Source organism: Canis aureus, chromosome X (assembly GCF_053574225.1).
Source record: "Canis aureus isolate CA01 chromosome X, VMU_Caureus_v.1.0, whole genome shotgun sequence".
Lineage (NCBI taxonomy): Eukaryota > Metazoa > Chordata > Mammalia > Carnivora > Canidae > Canis > Canis aureus.
The window spans coordinates 91,598,937-91,618,948 of NC_135649.1; the positions used below are offsets into that span (position 1 = coordinate 91,598,937).

Genomic DNA, 20,012 nt, shown 5'->3' on the forward strand with positions numbered 1-20,012 from the left:
ACATCCTCTGCCCATTTAAAAAACTGGATTATTTGGGTTTTGGGGTGCTGAGTTGTGTAAGTCCTTTATATATTTTGGATTAAGGAGCACACTTATCATGATGAGCACTGGGTGATGTACAGAAGCGTTGAATCACTATATTGTATATCTCAAACTAATATAATGCTAATATAATACTGTATGTTAACAATACTGGAATTTAAAAAAAAACTTAATAAAAACAAAAAAAACAATATAATACTAATATAATACTGTATGTTAACAATACTGGAGTTAAAAACTTAATAAAAACAAAAAAATTACAAATAAGAGAAGCCACATCATGTCACTCCTCTACTCAAAGCCCTCCAACTGTCCTCACCTCATTCCAACTAAAGGTCAAAATGCATACAGTGTCCTGGTCCTGTGACCTGAGTTCATTTCCTGGTACCCCTCCCCTTTCTTCACTACAACAGCCATGTTGGCCCTCTTGTTCTTTCTTCCACTAGGCACATCCCCACTTCAGTCTTAGCACCGGCTGTTTCTCCAAGGCATTAAAAGTATTTTAGACATGGCTGAACAAGTACACTGGCTATTCAAGATGGAGGCCGGCCTTCCCTGCACGTGTGCCTGCTGAAAGTCGGTGCTGTCCCTGCCTGAAGGGGTACCATGCTACAGACTCCTGCATGCCTAATTCCTTCACTTACTTCAAGTCTCTGCCTGACCAGGGCGCCAAGATTTCTTAAATCTAGATGTCAGCCATGCATACAGAGTTTCTTGCTTAACCAAAAAATCTAGATGCTCATTCATTCCCAAGAATAACTTCCACATTCCATAAATATTTTAGGTATAATGCAGTTTAAGTCTCTATTATATGTTGATCCCTAGGTTTAGCAGGCATGGAGAAAGGAAAACCATTAAAAAGTTTCAAGACTCTACTATTCCTGACTTAAATCAGTCTGGAAAATGTTTAGTGCAGTTGACTTAATGAATATCTTGACAAACAATGTGAAGGATCAAAAGTGCAGACTTCTAAACATTATTTATATATTTTTTAAACCATATATAAACCCACTGCTCCCTTTCCTTCACACTTCTGAGTTCCCATCAGGAGGTAAGGATGCAGGAGGTTTGATCCTGATGAAGAGGTTTCTACAATTAAATGGCATAAACAACATGCTTCGAGGTATAGAGAACTCAAACCCAACCAGGCCATGATGGTGAGGTCAAGTCTCAGAAGCTGGGTGTGCCCTTTCACATCTGTGCACTTACTCTAATGCTGACTGAGGCCACACTGCGCGTGCTTGGGGCTGGTGACCTCTGAGGGACTGGGGTCACACCGCTGCTCCGGGTGCTCTTCGGGGTTGTGGGGCCAGCTTCTTGGTCATTAAGATCTGATGAACCAGTGCTTCCCCTAAATGAGAAAGAATATTCTGACTTCAGCATGCTCAGCAACTACCATGTTGCTTTCATCCTCAAAGACTCACTAGGCTCAAGCTCATTTGTCTGACTCCAGGGTTTTTGCAATTGAGCTTTGCCCTACCTTGCCAGGTTTATTTCCCACTGCTCACCAGCATTCTCCCAGCCCAACCCGGTTCCTTGTTGTCCTCTCAACTCACCACACTCGCGGCTCATGTTCCTGCTTCTACCCCTAAGGTTTTTGCTCACATTCTCTCCACCTAACAAACTCTATTTGTCATTTCCTGTTTATGCAAGTTTTCCCCAACCTTCAAGGCCTGGAAGTCCAGCTTCCCCCATCAGGACTTCCCTGTCCTTTGCAAGCCTTATAATATGACCTCTGCTCTGCTCAGTTCTTACCGACTTACAGTCTTTGCTAAACTGTGAGGCCCTCGACTACAGGATGTCTTATTTGGCTCTGCAAGTGATCCACAAATGTGGGCCTTGCTGCCTCCTTCAACCTAAGCTCTTTGGGGACAGAGTTCATGACACATTTGCCATGATATCTCTACCACCTTCATAACACTTTGGTGCAAAGGAGGCACTCAGTACATATTTAATCAAAGAGTGGAAATTATGTTGTATTGCTCTGTGTTGTTTCAGTGTCTGACTCATGGACTCATTTAATAAATGCAACATAAAAATACTGACATTTGGTAAATGGGCTTGACTCACTTTGTTTGCTAAAACTGATTCAATCCCATTCAATAATGATTAATAAAAAAATAGTTCCTGCCCTTCAGGTGAACACCATTATCTTATTACATGGAGTTTCATTAAGTCAGTATAAGTTTTGACAAATTAGAGTTTAAGAGACGTGTTTGTTCTATTTTATTTTTTATCCTTGCTGAGTACAAAATACATTAAGTGGCAGAATAGAAGCTTTTGTGAATTGTACTCTCTTATTTTCTATTTAATAAGTTATAAGTGCATCTACGATATACATTTTACTGTTTAAAGCCTAGCAGTGATAGTTCATAGTGATTAGAACTTGCAGTTGAGCTGATCAAAGAAGATATGCAAAAGAACAGAGGAAGTGTGTTTTGTTTTTCTAAAAAGAATGTCTGACTGTTCACGTGCCATTACTGGAAGACAAATCTGGCAGGACAAAGAATTGGCATTGACTAGGGCAGCTATCAACTACAGTTCAAAAGCTTTTCAAGGTTGTGCACCAGAAAAGTCACCAGAATCAAATAAAATATGCCCCGACTTATACAACTGGCTACCACCACCCTCCCTAAGTATGCAAATAAAAGCTATATTTGTTGAGTATTTTCTAGGTGTTTGACACTTCCCATTCCCTAATATACTTAAAAAAAGACACCAACAGTCTTATTTTAAAGATGAGAAAACTGAGTCTTGGAGAGGTTAAACCATCATTCCGTATATGCACACATGTGTACATGTACACACACAATACAGACCACCACTAACTACCACTACCACACTCTCACCCAGTTAGTACATAATAAAGTCAGGATAAAAACCGAGAATTGCCTGCCTACCCAAAGCCTATGCTTTTTCTGGTTTCTCATGTTGCTTACTCATCATTTCACCAAGATCAAATTGATACAACCAGGCAAGTTCTACATTGATAGAAGGAGCTATCAGGCAGAAAATAATCCAAGGATCAGAGAGCTGGAAGTCAGTTTCTTGGAATCTTATTCAGAGAACTAAAAATTCTCTAGGTAGCATTCATTTGATACTACACACAGTCTCTGGCTTCTTCTTCTAGAGATGGCACTCTGAATGAATTACAGATTTCTCAGGAGGGGTCTGAGACTGTGTCTTTGATTCTGACAACAAGAGAATAAAGTTTTGTGATTAAATAAGTTGATATAATTTGAAATTCTAAGTGCCTTGATAAATTTCCTGAGCCCTCCTACCTCAGGTGCTACACTTCTACACTTGACAACAGTTAACAACCCAAGTGATTTTGTTCATCTCCGAAGTCCTACTTAGAAAGGCCTTAGAGACCTACCCAGTAACTCTGTGCTGTGACAGTAGGTTCTCTACTCTCAGGACAATGTTACTACAGAAATCTATCTCCCTACTATTTTAGGTAAAGTCTCCTTGAAAAAGAAAGGCTGGATATGAATCTTGCAGAAACGAGCCAAGAAGTTATGATACAAAGAGACTCATGTAGATCTATCCACTTGTGCCTATCCTGAAGGTGCTCCTTGACCCAGGTGGTTTTGAAAAAGTTCCCATCATGGATTAGTTTTGCTAGAACCAACAGTCTTATTTATGTAGAAGCTCTGACAGAAGTTGATTGATTGTGGTGATGACATTCAAGAGGCATAAAAAATTCAAGAAAAAATTTCTTATAAGTCAACTACTGGAAATTGTTGCCAGAATCATTACCTCAAAAATGACATATAACTTCACATTTGTCCCTGACATTTACTGCGAGCTTCTCAAAAATATTTTTCTCTCAGTTGGTTGTTTCAGTTGATTAGACTAAAAAAGTTCTAGTCTAATGAGGCAGGATATCACAAATTTTTGGGTGCCAACTCTATTAGATGCTATATGAAATATGACATAAAATATATAAATCTTTGCCACTTAAATAGAAAGAGGATAAAGGCTTCCTCAAGTCTAAATGCAAGAAGTTTAAAGTTCAATTAAGAAAGAGCTATTTGGGGGCAGCCCTGGTGGCCCAGTGGTTTAGTGCTGCCTTCAGCCCAGGGTGTGATCCTGGAGACCTGGGATTGAGTCCCACGTTGGGCTCCCTGCATGGAGCCTGCTTCTCCCTCTGCCTGTGTCTCTGCCTCTCTCTCTATCTCTCTCTGTCTCTCATGAATAAATAAATAAAATCTTTTTTTTTTTTTAAAAAGAAAGAGCTATTTTTTGGGCAGAGGACCGGAATCGACATCTTCCCAAAGAAGGCATAGAGATGGCCACCAGACACTATCTGGTGTCACTATCACTAATGATAATGGCTCACTATCACTAACCATGGGGGAGATGCAAATCAAAACCACACTAAGTTCTCACCTCACACATGTCAAAATGGCTAGAACCAAAAAGACAAGAAATAATAAGAGTTGAAGAGGATGTGGAGAAAAAGGGAGTACTCATGTACTATTGGTGAAATGTAAATTGGTGCAGCCACTGTGGAAAAGAGTGTGGAGGTTCCTCAAAAGAGGAATATATTTTTCCTGTTCTGATAGGGCCCAAAGTGTGGGGATGCCACACTGGCTGGGAAGCTTGGATATCCCAGGTTACTTGAATACACATTTCCTAGAGTAGGAAACAGTCTCATTTACTTTAGCTTTTTTTTTTTTTTTTAGCTTATGAAATATACTTTAGCTTTCCATTTTGTTATTTCTAATTTCATCCTGGCCCCAAATCAGGATAATGGCTTTCTAGATATATCTATTTTCATTTGCTAATTTATTTTTTTAAAGATTTTATTTATTTGAAAGAGGGAGAGAGGGAGGGAAAGAGAGAGTGAGTATGAGCAATCATGAGTGGGGAGAGTGGCAGAGGGAGAGGGACTTGGCAGACTGACTTGCCAAGTATGGGGCCTGATGCAGGGCTCGAACCCAGGACCCTGAGATCATGACCCACACAGAAGTTAGATACCTAACCAACTTAGCCACCCAGGTGCCCCTAGATATATCTATTTTTAGATAAAGGATCTAAGGATAGGGGAGAGGGACTATAATTTAATGAGTTGCCTGTGTGGATTGCATAACAGTCTCCCAGGAGTTGTAGTCTGGAAAGCATTTCCCAGGATACAACCTTCCAAGAGTGGGCTGACAATGTTGAGTCTGTGCCTGCATGGTTAAATGAGTACTCCCCAAAGGAAGATCAACCAAAAGGCAGCATTAATCTGAGAGATGCTAACACTCACCGGGACAATGTGGCTAGTGCATAGCATGACACAGAGACTGCATGATATTTCTTCTGTGGTTTATGTGCTCTCCTAACTTTTTTTTAGTTATATTAGATCTGAAATGGGTATACAAGAAAAGCAAGGGAGGTGGTAGTTAGAAAGTGAGGTGATCCCATTAAATGGGAAAGAGATGTTAAAAATGAAAAAGGAAAGAGAAAAAAGCTGAACACAGTTCAACTTTCCAGTCTTCAGTGATCCCAAAACGCTTTGTCTTTGTCAACAGTCTTATGTGAGATGAGTGGTTCTCATCCCTGACTTCACATCAGAGACACTGGGGGAGCTTTTAAAAACCCCCATACCCAGACTACATCCACGACTAATCGCATTAGACTCTGGGCATGGGATCTAGGGCCATAGGATCAATATGTTCTAATGACACTTCCATCCCCCAGTGACTTCTATATGTAGCCACGGCTGAGAAACACTGGGCTAAACTGGATTCATTTAAATTTACTGATCTCAGACATCTCTCCACCTGTAACCTCTCCCCTCTCATACCACTACTTCTTAACCCCAGTGTTCGCAACAAGAGAGCTGAACTGTCCTCAAGACTTTGCCTGTGAGAAAGGGAAGGACACCTTCTGTGTGTAGAGTGAATGTGTTGTACCTGGACTCAGCAAACTATAGCCCGTGGACTGAATTGGGCCCACCACCTGTTTTTTTTCTACCACCTGTTTTTATACAGCTTGTGAGCCAAGAGTGGTTTTTACATTTTTAATTAATCAAAAAAGAGTATTTTGTGACATGTGAAAATTACATGAAATTCAAATTTCAGTGCCCATAAATAAAGTTTCATCATAACGCCAGCATGCCCATGCATTTACGTACTGCCTACAGCTGCTTTCATACTCCAACGGCAGAGCTGAGTAGTTGAGACAGAGACTACATGACCCACAAAGGTAAAAATATTAACTATCTGTATGTCTGCAGAAAGTCTATTGACCCCTGAGAGTGTTGCCCAAGCACACAGACACACAACACACAGATATGGGTATCTTCATTTAAAGAACGAACTCTTTGGAGAGGTCAACACATCCTAAAAGAATGAATTCCAGGTATTGGGTGCACGTGTGTCTATATGTGCATATATGTATGTGCGTTTTATTCTTAGGCACAGGTGAACCATCCTAGGAGCTTTTCAATGCAGAATTAGGGAAGCAGAGAAATGAGGAAAAAGCAGAAAGTCATCAGGAAGCTTCTCTTACTGCAGTTTGCTCTGAAGTCACTGGCTTTCTGTGGCTTAATTACACATACTTTCCTTCCTTTTCCTTTTTGGAGAAAGGACAAAAATAATACAGTGTGGTGGGCGCTCAATGACATTTTGTTTAATGAATCTTAGTGTTAATTATATAAAGAACCTTTAGAATTTGATTTACTAAAACAAAGGGTGATTTGTTTGGTGGTTTGAAAATGTGCAGTGTTTCCTTAAAGGACCTGTTTTAAAACTCTAAAATAGAGGAGACAGTCGCCATGAGGGAAAGACTCTGAGTGGGTATGAAGAAAAAGAATAGGTAAAATTCCCAGTCTGATAATATTTTGGTTTCTTGCCATCACAATAGAATCTTAATCCCGTGTCTTCTTCCTAAATAATGGATGGAAGCCAGATGGAAGAGAGAGGCCACCACCCATGAAAAATTTGTGGTGAAATGGAAGTCAGGAGCAAGAAGAAAGCCAAGTGCCTTCCTCTACGGATGCCAAGGAAAGCAAGTGTCTAGCAGAACTTAGCTTTCAGTAACTAAATGGAACAGGTCTGTACTCTGTACTTAATAGCTTGCATTTGCTAAACTCCTGTTATACCTGGGATGCTACATTGCTTGTAAGAAAAAGGTCAGGAAGCCTGGGTGGCTCGGTGGTTGAGCATCTGCCATTGGCTCAGGTCATGATCCCGGGGTCCTGGGATTGAGTCCTGTATCAGGCTCCCCCCAGGGAGCCTGCTTCTCCCTCTGCCTGTATTTCTGCTTCTCTCTGTGTGTCTCTCATGAATAAATAAACAAAATCTTAAAAAAAGAAAAAAAAGGAAAAGGTCATCCAGGTACCCAAAGCCATCCATGTCTCGGTCCAACTTAGCTCTTCATTTCATCTTGTGTATACCACACTTTAATTTTTACACTCTAAACACCCTGAACTGCTTATTCCAGGACATGCAACATTGCTTTATGCCTCTTTTCCTTTGTACTTGCCCTCTGTTTCATTCTTATCTTTGTTAACCTGGCCAAGTCCTCCTCATCCCTTAAAACTGCTTAGAGGTCAACTTCATGAGGCCTCCCTGAATCCTCTGAAAGGATAAATACCTCCCCCTGGTTTTCCCATAGCACACAGAACATCTTTTTAACATGATACAATATTGTCTTGAAATGATTTGATTGTCCCAATCTTCCCTGACAAATTGGAAGTTCATGAAGCAGTAGGACAGTATCAGCATCTAAACACTGCCACATTTAATTACCATTTGGAGTATGGTACTAGGTCAATGATGTGGATAGAACTGTGTTAAATTTATTTGTATAAATAAAATTCATGGGTGAGCGAGTCATATACCTCTACCCCTCAGTGAAAAAGAGAGGTCATTATTGTATCTTAGCTACCCTGAGAAAGTACATATCACACAGTACACCTGAATGAAAAAAAAAATATTATGCTGGAGTAAGGCAATGTGTTAAATTTAGTTCCTAGAAACAGAACATGTTAGGGCAGGGAATCTTTGAGAAACGAATAGAAAAATAGATAGGGTAGCAAGGAGGTGTCTTTGGGCTTATAATCATTTGACACAAGGATGAGGCAAGTCAAGAACCCAGCTGTAATGCAGCCCAAATATCATATCAAGAGTCTGGCTAAACTACCAGGTCTCTATAACTCCTCACATTACTGTCATTACAAAAAGGAAAGTCACATGTATATAAAGTAAACACAAATCAGGGATGGAGTGACCAGTGATCTGACAAACTGCGCCTTTGGGAGGGATGCCGTAGCAGACGGCAGTGCCGCTGCTCATTTCCCCTCAGCCCTCACCTCTACCCACAGAATCCTGTTTACTGCGAACACCCACAACTCTATGCCTGAGAACTTTTTTTGGATCACATAGCATGGAGTGCCTATGCGCAGAACAAGTCAGAAGTATCAGGGAGTTAGTGCCCTAGAATTAGCCCTCAACCAGTCATGAATGCGGAGCTGGTGTATAAATACCCCAGATTCCCAGTCTCCCAAGGGGGTAATTCTCAGGTGTGTTGTACGCTGTTTCCTACAGTTGTCCACTGAGACTGAACTCTGGGTGCCCCCTCTTTAATGGCTTAATGACACCCTCTTTGTGGCTTCCTTCCTTTCCCTGGATCACTTCCCCACTCTCCTTGGGTTTCTAAGACCACAACTTAAATAAATGACTTGCTCTCGAATCCTTATTTCAGGGTCTGTTCTGGGGGGAACCCACATCAAGGTAGGTGTGAATGGTGGGCAAAGGATGAGAAAAAAAGGATGGCTGTGAGGTATAAATAGAAGTTTCTAGCTGAAGACGTGTTTGGCAACTCTAGACCTCATGTTACTCCCACTGATATGGTTGGTCACAGTCTAAGTAAATATTCTTGTGAATCTGACATGCTCGCCATATTCTCCAATGTGATGACAGAAGTGCTGCTAAGAAACACAGCATCATCCTTAATCCACTGAAATTCTGTTCAGTAAAAACTTTTAACTTCAAAGTTCCATTTTCCCTTTGTTTTTTAGGGGACATTGTTGATGTCCTACCCAGATCCCCTCAGATCACTTGTACCATCTCTGCACGCCTATCTCTTGCTTCTGAGTGCTTGTCTGCTAATGACTTACACCCATGGTCTTCAGAGATTTGCCCTTTAGACTTGGAGCTAGGGGCCTAGATATGCTTTAAAGTGTGTTCCCCCTGGCCCCCCGGTAGAGTTGTCAAATAAAATACAGAATTCCCAGTTAAATTTGAACTTCTGATAAACAATGAATAATTTTTAGTATAAAAATATACTTATGTTTATATAGTATATAATGAAAATAATATTTCATGGGTGTCAACTTTTTAAAAAGCTGTTTATCTGAAATTCAGATTCACCTGGACATCCATCCTATATCTGTATTTACTAATCTGGAAACCCTATCCAGGGGAATCCACAGTCAATGACTAATTGGTATAGGAGTACAATAGTCCAGCTACTCAAAATGGAAAAATTCAGAGACACACTTTATTATCCAGAATCCTTTGCAGGATCAAGCTGAGTTCTCCAATTCAGACCTCATGTGAGATAGTACAATGCTTGGGTTCCTTATCTGCTTCTCTTACTCCTGTACTCCTTTCTCCTGGAATCATTGCATTAAGAAACCCCTCACTTATGATTCCTTGTCTGAGGGTTTGTTTCTGGGTGAGCATGACTCACAAATCATACGACACTGTCAATTCATCACAATGTAAAAGGGATTAGGTATCACTGCCCTGAAGAACATTCTGCTCATTAACTATAGCTTACATGCGTATTCTTTGGGGAAAAAAAAGTCTCCTCTACCTCACTTGTCAAGGCCCTAGAAACAGGTGAAGAACCAGCTGCCATGCTCTTCTGGAAGGCTGCTGGGCCTTGCCTAAGCCATTTGTACTTTTCCCTGCTTTCCAACTACTGAAAAGAAAGTCAACTAGGCATCTGGTAAAATATCATTTCCATTCTAGTTTGATAGGAGTTTTAAACAAGAATGCTCAAGGCCAGCTGCTCCAGGAAAAGGGCAGTGAACCATGAGGAAATATGCATTGTGGAGGAGACAGGGGAATTTCATTGCTAAGCTGGGTCAGGTACTAGACCAAAGAGACTGGGCTCTTAGAATCTCTTTAGGGAAATTTGCTGTTCCATATTCTAAAATGGGTTACAGAGGAGAATGAGGTTTTTCTTGCAAAATCTAAGGAGAACAGAAAATCTGCCAGTTTTACTACTTGGCTTGCAGAATTACTGCAGCCTCAAGCAAACAAAAAAGGAGCTAACGTCTTTGGTGATGAGAGTTAAGAAAAGATGGGCTACTTCCTGCCCAACTTTCCAAGGAATAATTTTGGGATGATGTAACTCATCTCACTGTGGCAGTCCATTAATGAGTCATCATTTTGATAAATGCTCATTCTAGGAAAAGAACATTTTGCTCTACTGATCTCCCAAACAGCTTTTTTTCCTCTTTCTTAATGGGAAAACATTGTTTTTGGCATGCTTGAACCAAAGCATCCCTGACTACTATCGTCTGATTTTCTATAAGCCATTTCAGGTACTTAAAATTTAAAAGATAAAGTCTGCTTTACCTCCTTTCAGTTTACAACAAGAACAAGAAAATCCTAGATTAATAAGCCAGTGTTTGGTGAAACATGTCCATATGGCTTTATAACTTAATGATTACTTATACCCCGCAGTAGATAACATATGAGAAATAAACCCAGGCAGATGGATTTTGGAAGAACAGCAAAAGCCCCGTGATACTGGAGACCATGCTCCTTATTCTTGTTAAGCAACCATAAGACTAATTAACTTAAAATGGAATTATCTGTTTGTTGGGTCAGGAGATTTTTTTTTAAATGTTTTTTTTTATTTTCTTTTTTTAAATTTTATTTACTTATGATAGTCATACAGAGAGAGAGAGGCAGAGACATAGGCAGAGGGAGAAGCAGGCTCCATGCACCAGGAGCCCGATGTGGGATTTGATCCCGGGTCTTGAGGATCGCGCCCTGGGCCAAAGGCAGGCGCCAAACCGCTGCGCCACCCAGGGATCCCTTAAAAATGTTTTAACAAGAATTCCATCTTTCTTCTTTTTATATGTATTGTCCCTGTTAAATGCTAGCCTGAAGTCTTTGCCAACATAGCTCATCCATGGAGTCCCCAAAAGGCTGAGCAAAAATGGCAACACTAAGCTAGTTGTTTATCATCTCTAAACAATTTGGAGCACTGAGAGTCAGGAGTTCAACAACCAAAAACAAAAATGAGATTTTTATATAAAGATTCTGTGGAACTTGGCATGGGGCTACCCCAACGTAAGTCAAAGGAAACTATCTCAAGGACAAAAGCAACCAAGGTTTTATTTTCTTATCACAAAGGAAATACATTTATTTTTGGAAAATTTGAAAAATACTGAATATAGTGATGATCTTTTGATAGTGGATGATAAATGATTTGTTTTCTGCTTCCTTATTTTCCTTATTTTTTTTCTGTGTGGTTTTACATAAAGTGTACTACTTTGCAGCAACGCTACAGAGAAAAAGGGAACGGGTATGGAGAGTCACCATGGGGGGTAAAATGAATAGTCAGGAGAGGGTCCTCTCTAGGGGAATTTGCTGTTTCATATTCTAAAATGAATTGCAGGAGAGAATTTGATTCTGCTTGCATAACCTGAGGAAGTGTTGCTACCTGGCTCTGCAGACTTACTGCAGCTCCAAGAAAACAAAAAGGAGTTAATGTTTGGACCAAGCAGTGAAACCTGTAGAGGTTTTTTCTCATCATGGTCTTTGGTAATACATTCAGCATGAAAATAAGCCTTGACTTACATCCCAACAGGATAAAGAAAGTCAAGTGTGATATGAAATGACTATGCTCTTGGCTACATTTCCTTCTTGCTTTTCTTGACAAGGTGATGACTCTGTGCATAGGAGATTTGCACTTGGCCCCATCGATAATGAGTTAGATGAGGTGGAACTAGAAAGAAGTGGAATTTATGGAAAATCTCTGGAGCAATTCAAGGGATGAAATTATTAATAATTTTTTAAAAAGCTGCAAGGAATATCTATAGTTCTTGGAGGTTTTTTTTTTTTTCAGAAGCTTCAACAGAAAAAAAAAGATCAAGAAATCAATGAGAAGTATTTCTTCTCTCTGTACCCCTCCATTTGAACTGTAGCCCTAAACCCCAAAACATCAAGTCTCAGCCCTATTGGTAACACAGATGATTCTGATAGCTGTAATTCCAGAAGGTTAAATGCCTTCCATTTCAGTTAAAAACTACCCTCCTGGCTTTTCATGTTATGTCAGGTGTTCTCCAAGAGGTAACACTTTACAGGTACCTAGAAGCAGTCTTTGAATGGAAATACATCAACTTTCTTCTCAGGCTATACCACTGCCCAATCTGTATGTGTCTTACCTGTCTAAACCAGGCACTGACTTTAAACTCCGAAAGTTCTGGCTGTCTAAGTCCAAGCTGTAGCTCCGCCCACTTTCAGTTTTCGTAGTTATGATTTCTCCTCTGGTTGCTGATCTGAACTTGCTAAGAAGAAATCTGAAATTATATGAATATGTATATACTTAAAAGTAACAGAAGAGAGAAAGCATTTTAAAATTTCATTTCAAGAATGCCATTTCTTAAAAAAAATGAATACCATTTCTAGTATTTTCAACATTAAGTAATTCTTCAATAAAGTGGCCTCGGGGCTGAGAGGTTCTGGGGAGCTCCCAGTGCCTCTGCAGTAACTGTCAAGGGTGATGGTAGAGCAAGTTACAACATTCTCCTGCGGTCATACCACTTGCTGGCAAGCCAGGCCTCTGTCCCCTCTAGGAAGCAGATCATCAACTTTGGAACTCCCCACTGTCACCTGAGAATGGAGAAGCAGTGCCCAAATTGAGCCTATATGCAGGGATGCTAAGAACAGGGAGCCTGAGCTCACCTTGCTCAGAGAACGGAGCTAAAATGATCCCTGGGACAAACCAAGGTGGTCAGTTATTAGACTACAGCTCCATGAGAGCAGCAACTCTCCCCTACTTGTTTCCTGCCAGGTCCCCTAGGCCTACAGTGAAGCCTAGCATATATTAGAACCCAATCAATTCTTGTGGAATAAATGACTAGATCCATGTGGTGGACGCCATCTTTCTATCTTCTGTGACAATTCTCCCTGTGGGAGTGAAGTTTGAACAATGAAGTGTCTCATGTAGGAGGAAATCTGACTACATTCCCATTTTACTAAATTATTTAGGACTTGAGCAAAAATAGCTTTTCAGGAACTGAGACCTGAGTCATGATCCAGGCTACTGAATGTCCAAGGCATGGAGGTTTCCAAATATACCTTAACAGAGAACCAAAGCCATATTCTTTTTGTGATAGCATTGGGAGAAACCAGTTCATTTACCTCATATGCTAGTTTTCTAGGTGGGAGGGGGGTAGGATATATTCCAAAGGTACTGGGACAATCTTAATAGAAGTTGCTAAGATGTCTGTTTCAAAGATATATGAAGAGTGTCTTGTCAAAGTGTCAGAAGCTTCCATCTAACCAGAAAATTACAGTTTTTGGTGAGAACAGCATTTAATATAATGTCAATCTGTGCTGCTCTGAGAACCCCCTTGTACACGGCCCATACTTCAACATCCATACTTCAACTTTTACTTCCTCTATGTGGCATCACTCTTCCCCATCTTTTGCTATTCCAAACCCCTGCCCATCTTTCAATGTCCTTATCTAGTCATGTTTACAATTTTTTTGAAGATTTTATTTATTTATTCATGAGAGACACAGAGAGAGAGGCAAAGACATAGGAAGAGGGAGAAACAGGCTCCCTGATGGGGGACTCGATCCTGGGATCCGGAATCACCATCTGAGCTGAAGGCAGATGCTCAACAGCTGAGCCACCCAGGTGCCCTCACACTTTGATGTCTTTCCCCATGGTCCCTGAGACCTCCTAATATTGATGGTCTAAGCCCCTTATTTAATAATTACTTCATTATTTATTGCCTGATGATATTCCTTGTAGTTAATTAATACCTTGTCTTAGTTCAGAAAGCGTTTCAGGTAGCTCATATTGTCATCTTACACTTTCCTAAAATTCTTCTATACATATTAACTCTTCAGGTCTGCACCTTTTCCACCCAACTAGCAGTTACATTCCTTGAAAATGGAGCTGTCAGACCTCAGTTTTGAGTTCCCACAAGGCTCATTCCAGCAGTATGACTGTTTTCAATTCGGAGGTATACAATTTATTGTCTCTCAGATCCAAGTTCATCATTCTGTAGCCTACGCAGTGAAGCCTGGGCTAGGGTCTGCACACTACAGCTCCCACAAGCACTGGTGGGCTCAGAGTTACTTGTTCAATCAAGCCAATGATTGTTTTCGACGAGCCAGGCACCATGCTGGAGGCTGTAGCACAAAAAGAAAAAACAAAAAACCCACCAAAACCAAGCAAACAAAAAAACCCAAAAAACCAAAACGAAAAACCAAAAGCCACAGGTCCAGCATTAAGGGAGCTCACAATTAAGTGTGTGCTGGGGCTGGGGAGTTGTGAGGTGGTGTCAGACTACAATGTAATGAGTGATACACAGGCACAAGGCATTGTGGGAGCTCTGAAGGGTGACAAATGGGTTTAACCTGGAAGGACCAAGACATGGGACGTATGGTCACTTGAGGCCAATGTGAGTCTCTCTCACATTTATCTCTGCTAATTAATGAAGACATGGTTAGTCACGAGTGTCTGAGATACAGGACATTTAGGTTTCATTCCTACTCACAGTTCAAGAGTCTAAAAACAAAAGCACAACAGAACAAAAATAGACTTTCTCTAGGGCCTGATAAAGGCTCAGATACTAGCAGTCTCTCAAACTGTTTTCTGCTGAGAGAACAAAGCCACGCTATCCAGAAAGAATCATCAAGTGACTTGGTGGATATTAGAACCCCCACTACCTAAGCTACAAAACAGACCAATGGTGGTCTGAGAAACGAAGACCTGCAAAATGCTGATCTGGGAAGCAGAAGTTGGCCTTTTGGTTCTTTCAACCTGTATTTTAGGGGCCTCTTTTCTCCCCCGAGGAAGCCCTGATACCCCCAGTTTCCTAGGTCCCCCCCCCCGAATCTTGTTTCCCCATGTTCTTCCCATTTTTATTCTTTGTACTTGAGACATACATTTTCTGAATTAAGTTACTGAGGGAGCCAAATGTGGTTTCTCCCTTAAGGGGGCCCACATTTTCAACACAGGACATTATGTTTTAAGCCCAATTAATAAATCTTTCATTTGGATATTTCATATATCAGCACTAAAGTTGTGAGGGGGTGGTGACAATCTACAACAAAGCCAGTTGTCACCTCTTTATAGACAAGACTAGCCCTGATATGGAACCTTCTGCCCAGAAGCAATGAGAACCACTCAGTGCGAAACCAGATATGTCAAATGAAATAAAAACTTTTACATGTTCAGGTCCAAGGGGACCTTTAATTATCTGAGAAGTAAGTAAAATTGCATTTCCTGAGGGGAATGATAGGAGAATGTTGCCTTGGTCAGTATGTTGACCTTCTGTAGGCCACTGAAGTGACATCAAACTTGAAAAACTAAGGAGTCTTGGGGTGCCTGGGTGACTCAGTCAGTTAAGCATCTGCTTCGGCTCAGGTCATGATCCTGGGGTCCTGGGACTGAGCCCCGCATCAGGCTCCCTGCTCAGTGGGGAGTCTGCTTCTCCTTCTCCCTCTGCCCTTCCTGTTTGTGTTTTCTCTCTCTCTCTCATGAATAAAGTCTTTTTTAAAAAAAAAAAAAAAGAAAGAAAAACTAAGAAGTCTTTATTTCACAGGATTCTGGAATACAGATCAACTATTCCCTTGGAAAAGATGTGTCTTACCCCTTTCTCCTGGGTCCATCATGACCGGCCTTTTGTCCTGCAGAAGGTGAAGTGTCTGCCTTTTCTGGGTCCTGGCGGGGTTGCTCTTGACCTTGTTTTTCTTCAGTTCCTCATTAAAAACAATCAGAAGACAAATTTACATGCAAAATGGCCAGAAATTAGAGCAATTTTCTATTCTTCATTCACTTTCCTACGTTAGCACAGGACAAAGAAGTCTATAGTAATTGGCAATGACATTCCCATCCCGTCTCCTAGTCACACAGTTATTTCTAATCTGCTGAGTGTTGCGGAGTTAAATGAAGATGAAGATCAGGACTCATCTGTGGGAGGTTTGCTGAGATAAGCTTTCTAGGGATGACTACAATGGAGGAAGGGTACATCATCCCTCTACAGATATTTTTAGGGCAGAGAAGCCTGGGTTCATGAGAACTCAAAATCCCAAGAGACAGGATTATAGAAACAATACCTGATTTCTGAGCACATAAACTAGATTTCCTGAGGGTGAGCAGCTGTGTATATACTTCATGACTTGAGGGAGTCTATGTTCTGAAAAGTACTGAGACTTAAATGGGGAAAGCAACCAGAACTAACTTAATTCTAACTCTACTCATTCTGTCCCCCAGGAGCATCAGACCTGATCTTACCCATGTGGGAAAGCCCTTCCTTGCTAGTATTCCTATTTGTCTCCCGACATGGCAGAGAAGACAACTTAAAACAGGCCAGAAGATACCTGCTCCACCTTTACTACACCATACGTGAGAAATATGCTCCTAAACACAAATTTCAATCAACATTTAACCAACTAAACTGTAGTTTGAATGCAGAGAATACATTCCCAAGGTTGAGTTAGCTGCATTTGGTGACAGTATAATTCTTCATTAAGTGAAAGGGTCCTGAGCATTTCGGGCCATTTAGCATCCTGGCTCCTGCTCACTAAATGCTGTTCATTCCACAGTCATTGCAACACCCAGAAATGCTCCCTTACATTTCTAAATGCTCCCCTGGCTTGAGGGAGAAGGGCATGATACACATCACCTCTTGGTTGAGAACGAACCACTCGATTAGTAAAAGAAACAACATTTAAAAGCAATTTTACTGAAATACATCATGTTGAAAAATCAAGGATTGCTTTCACAATGTGAATCATCTAATTCATCTGTTTCATATTACTTTCTTAAATGTTTGGTAAAATACTGGAAGTGCACTCAGGAAAACAACTATCTGTGATGAAGATAAATGCCTCTTTTGAAAATCTCAGTGTGTCAGATATATGGAAAAAGCACTGTGGATTTTATTTTCTACTGACTTCCTCTTCATTTGTATAAATTGCAGATTTAGATTTCATGCTACTGAGCTTTGAAATGATCTAAGGGATTCAGAAAATTCAACTATGTTTATCTGCAACATATACAGGAAAATTATGTAGGCCACCAAAATGAAGATTAAAACAGTTTTGAAACCAAATAATTGCTTTAATTACCTGTACTTCTTCTTAAGATGGACTGTCGGACTACATCAGTGCCCAGAACATTGACTTGCTTGAAACGCTTTGCCTTTTCTTCAAAGAACCATTCACCAGTTACAATCCTTAGCTGTCTACTCAAGAAAAAGGGGAGAGCATTGACATCCAGTTATTTAGCCAAATAATTAACTGTCAAAAATCCCTAATTGAGTAAAAAATAGCCAGTCATTTACAGAGTCTATCTCAATGCCTAGAGTATTTTATGGTGATTATAATGGCTCCTATTACTTAAATATATACTATACATCAGTTACTTGCTAATTGCTCTTCATACTTCATATATTTTTATCCACATAACAATCCTTTATAAACATCATTATCCTCTTTTTATAGATGAGGAAATTGTCACTTAGAGCAATAAAATGACATGTTTTATATCACATAGCTGATAAGTAATAGAGCCAGGATCCCATCCCAAGCACTCTGGTCTAGGGCTCAAGTTCTTAACCACTGCATTAGTCGGCAAATACTCTTCAGTGGAGACAACAGGGAATGAGTGAAGGTTCTAAGTTACAAGGGGGCCACAATTAGACTCTGTTTTAGAATGATACCTTGATGTAATATGATGACTGGCTTAGGGTGAAGAGCAAATGGATCAAAGAGACAGGTTGGCCATGGCAGTAGTCCAGGAGAGAGATGACAAGACCCATGCTGGAACAATGGCAAGACTGACAGAAATGAGGAGATAAATTAAAAATGTAGGTAGCAGAAGGGTCTGCCTGGATCTCGTAATCAACTGGATGTTGAAGGTGGAAAAGGATCTTTGAACAACCATGCTCATTTTTAAAAGCCCTGCCTGCAATGATTACACAAACTCTATATCCCAGTTGTACAGGCCTATTTACCCATCTCTGAACATGGCTTATAGATGTGTTGGTACAAAAATGTTCAACTACTCCCGTCTAAACACTTCTAGAGAGGATTGTAATAGGAAAGAGATTGGAAAGTAGGATTGTGTCATACAGTGGAAATCTTCGAATACCATGCTAAGAAGTTGGAATGAACTCTCAATTTTTCTAAAGCTCAGGTTGGATCATATAATCTCCGGAGCATCATATGGACAAAGGAGAAACTAGAGGCAGGCCAATTAGGAAGTTATTGCAATAGATTTAATAGGAAATGATTAAGATGTTTATCAGTGGTGGGAGCAAGGAGTGAAAAGAAAGATATAGATTCTTGGGCCACTGAGTATCAGCAAGATTAGTGATAAGTCAGACATGGTGGCTGAAGAAAAGCAGCTGAGAGTCAACTAGAGATTTCTAGCCCTAAGAATCATAAATGTCTTTCTCCTCCAGCAACCCAAGATGTCAAAAGGAAAGAAGGCAAAGGGGAAGAAGGTGGCCCTGGCTCTTGCTGTCATGAAGAAGCAGGAGGCCAAGAAGGTGGTCAATCCCCTGTTCAATTAAAGGCCCAAGAATTTTGGCATGGGACAGGGCGTCCAGCCCAAAAGAGACCTTACCCGATTTGTCAAATGGCCCTGCTACATCCAGCTACAGCAGCAAAGGGCTATTCTCTATAAACATTTAAAAGTGCCTCCCATGATTAACCAGTTCACCCAGGCCTTGGACTGCCAAGTAGCTACTCAACTGCTTAAGCTGGCCCACAAGTACAGACCAGAGACAAAGCAAGAGAAAAAACAGAGATTATTGGCCCAGGCTGAGAAGAAAGCTATGGGTAAAGGAGATGTCCCCACTAAGAGGCTGTCTGTCTTTTGAGCTGGGGTTAACACTCTCACCACCTTGGTGAAAAACAAGAAGGGTCAGGTGGTAGTGATTGCACATGATGTGGATCCCATTGAGCTGGCTGTCTTCCTTGTGTCATAAAATGGGGGTGCCCTACTGCATTATTAAGGAGAAAGATCAGGCTGAGGTGTCTGGTCCATAGGAAGACCTGTACCACTGTCACCTTCACACAGGTTAACTCAGGAGCTCTGACAAAGCTGGTAGAAGCCATCAGGGCCAATGACAATGACAGATATGATGAGATATGCCACCACTGGGGAGGCAACATCCTGAGTCCAAAGTCGGTGGCTCACATCACCAAGCTGGAAAAGGCAAAGACTAAAGAACTGGCCACCAAACTGGGCTGATTAGATGCTGTTGAGTTTTATGTACATAAAATAAAAAGTTCTCTTTCAGCTAATGTCAAAAAAAAAAAGAATCATATACATGTGACTCAGTAACTAAGTGGATTTAGAAATTAATAATTGGATCCTAAATTTAAAAAAAAACCACCCCAGAAAAATATGTCAATATGTTCCCCACCAGCAATTACTCTGAAATGCTGCTTCTAAATATAAAAGACAAAATTAAATTATATATGAAACACAGTTTCACTATTGGAAAAAAAAGTGAAATTGTTACCCTTGGAGAAAATTACCAAAAGGAAAAACTAGAGCATATACATCTCAGATTTACTCTCAAGTGGCTAGTCTGTTGAGAAGCAAGGCCTACTGCATTAGCTACAAACTATATACTATATATTTGCAGAATATATCAAATCTAAGAAGATCTAATCTATCAAAATAAAATGCTTGAATAGGTTAAATTATTTCTGGATACATCTCAAGCACTCCATAGACTTATATATCATTACTTC

At 40.5% G+C, this 20,012-nt stretch overlaps 1 protein-coding gene and 1 pseudogene across 6 annotated transcripts in view; one reads left to right on the plus strand and one right to left on the minus strand.

The window, feature by feature from the left end:
- Positions 1 to 20,012, minus strand: part of SYTL5 (synaptotagmin like 5) — a 234,053-nt gene that overhangs the window by 43,207 nt on the left and 170,834 nt on the right. For all 6 annotated transcript variants that reach the window (XM_077889472.1, XM_077889471.1, XM_077889474.1 and 3 more), the window contains 4 exons: positions 17,373 to 17,488; positions 15,893 to 16,001; positions 12,446 to 12,580; positions 1,252 to 1,393 (listed from right to left, as the gene is read on the minus strand). In XM_077889472.1, coding sequence (XP_077745598.1) covers positions 1,252 to 1,393; positions 12,446 to 12,580; positions 15,893 to 16,001; positions 17,373 to 17,488 — 502 coding nt within the window. The remainder of the gene's footprint in view (positions 1 to 1,251; positions 1,394 to 12,445; positions 12,581 to 15,892; positions 16,002 to 17,372; positions 17,489 to 20,012) is intronic.
- LOC144308975 (large ribosomal subunit protein eL8 pseudogene) lies at positions 18,719 to 19,503 on the plus strand (annotated as a pseudogene).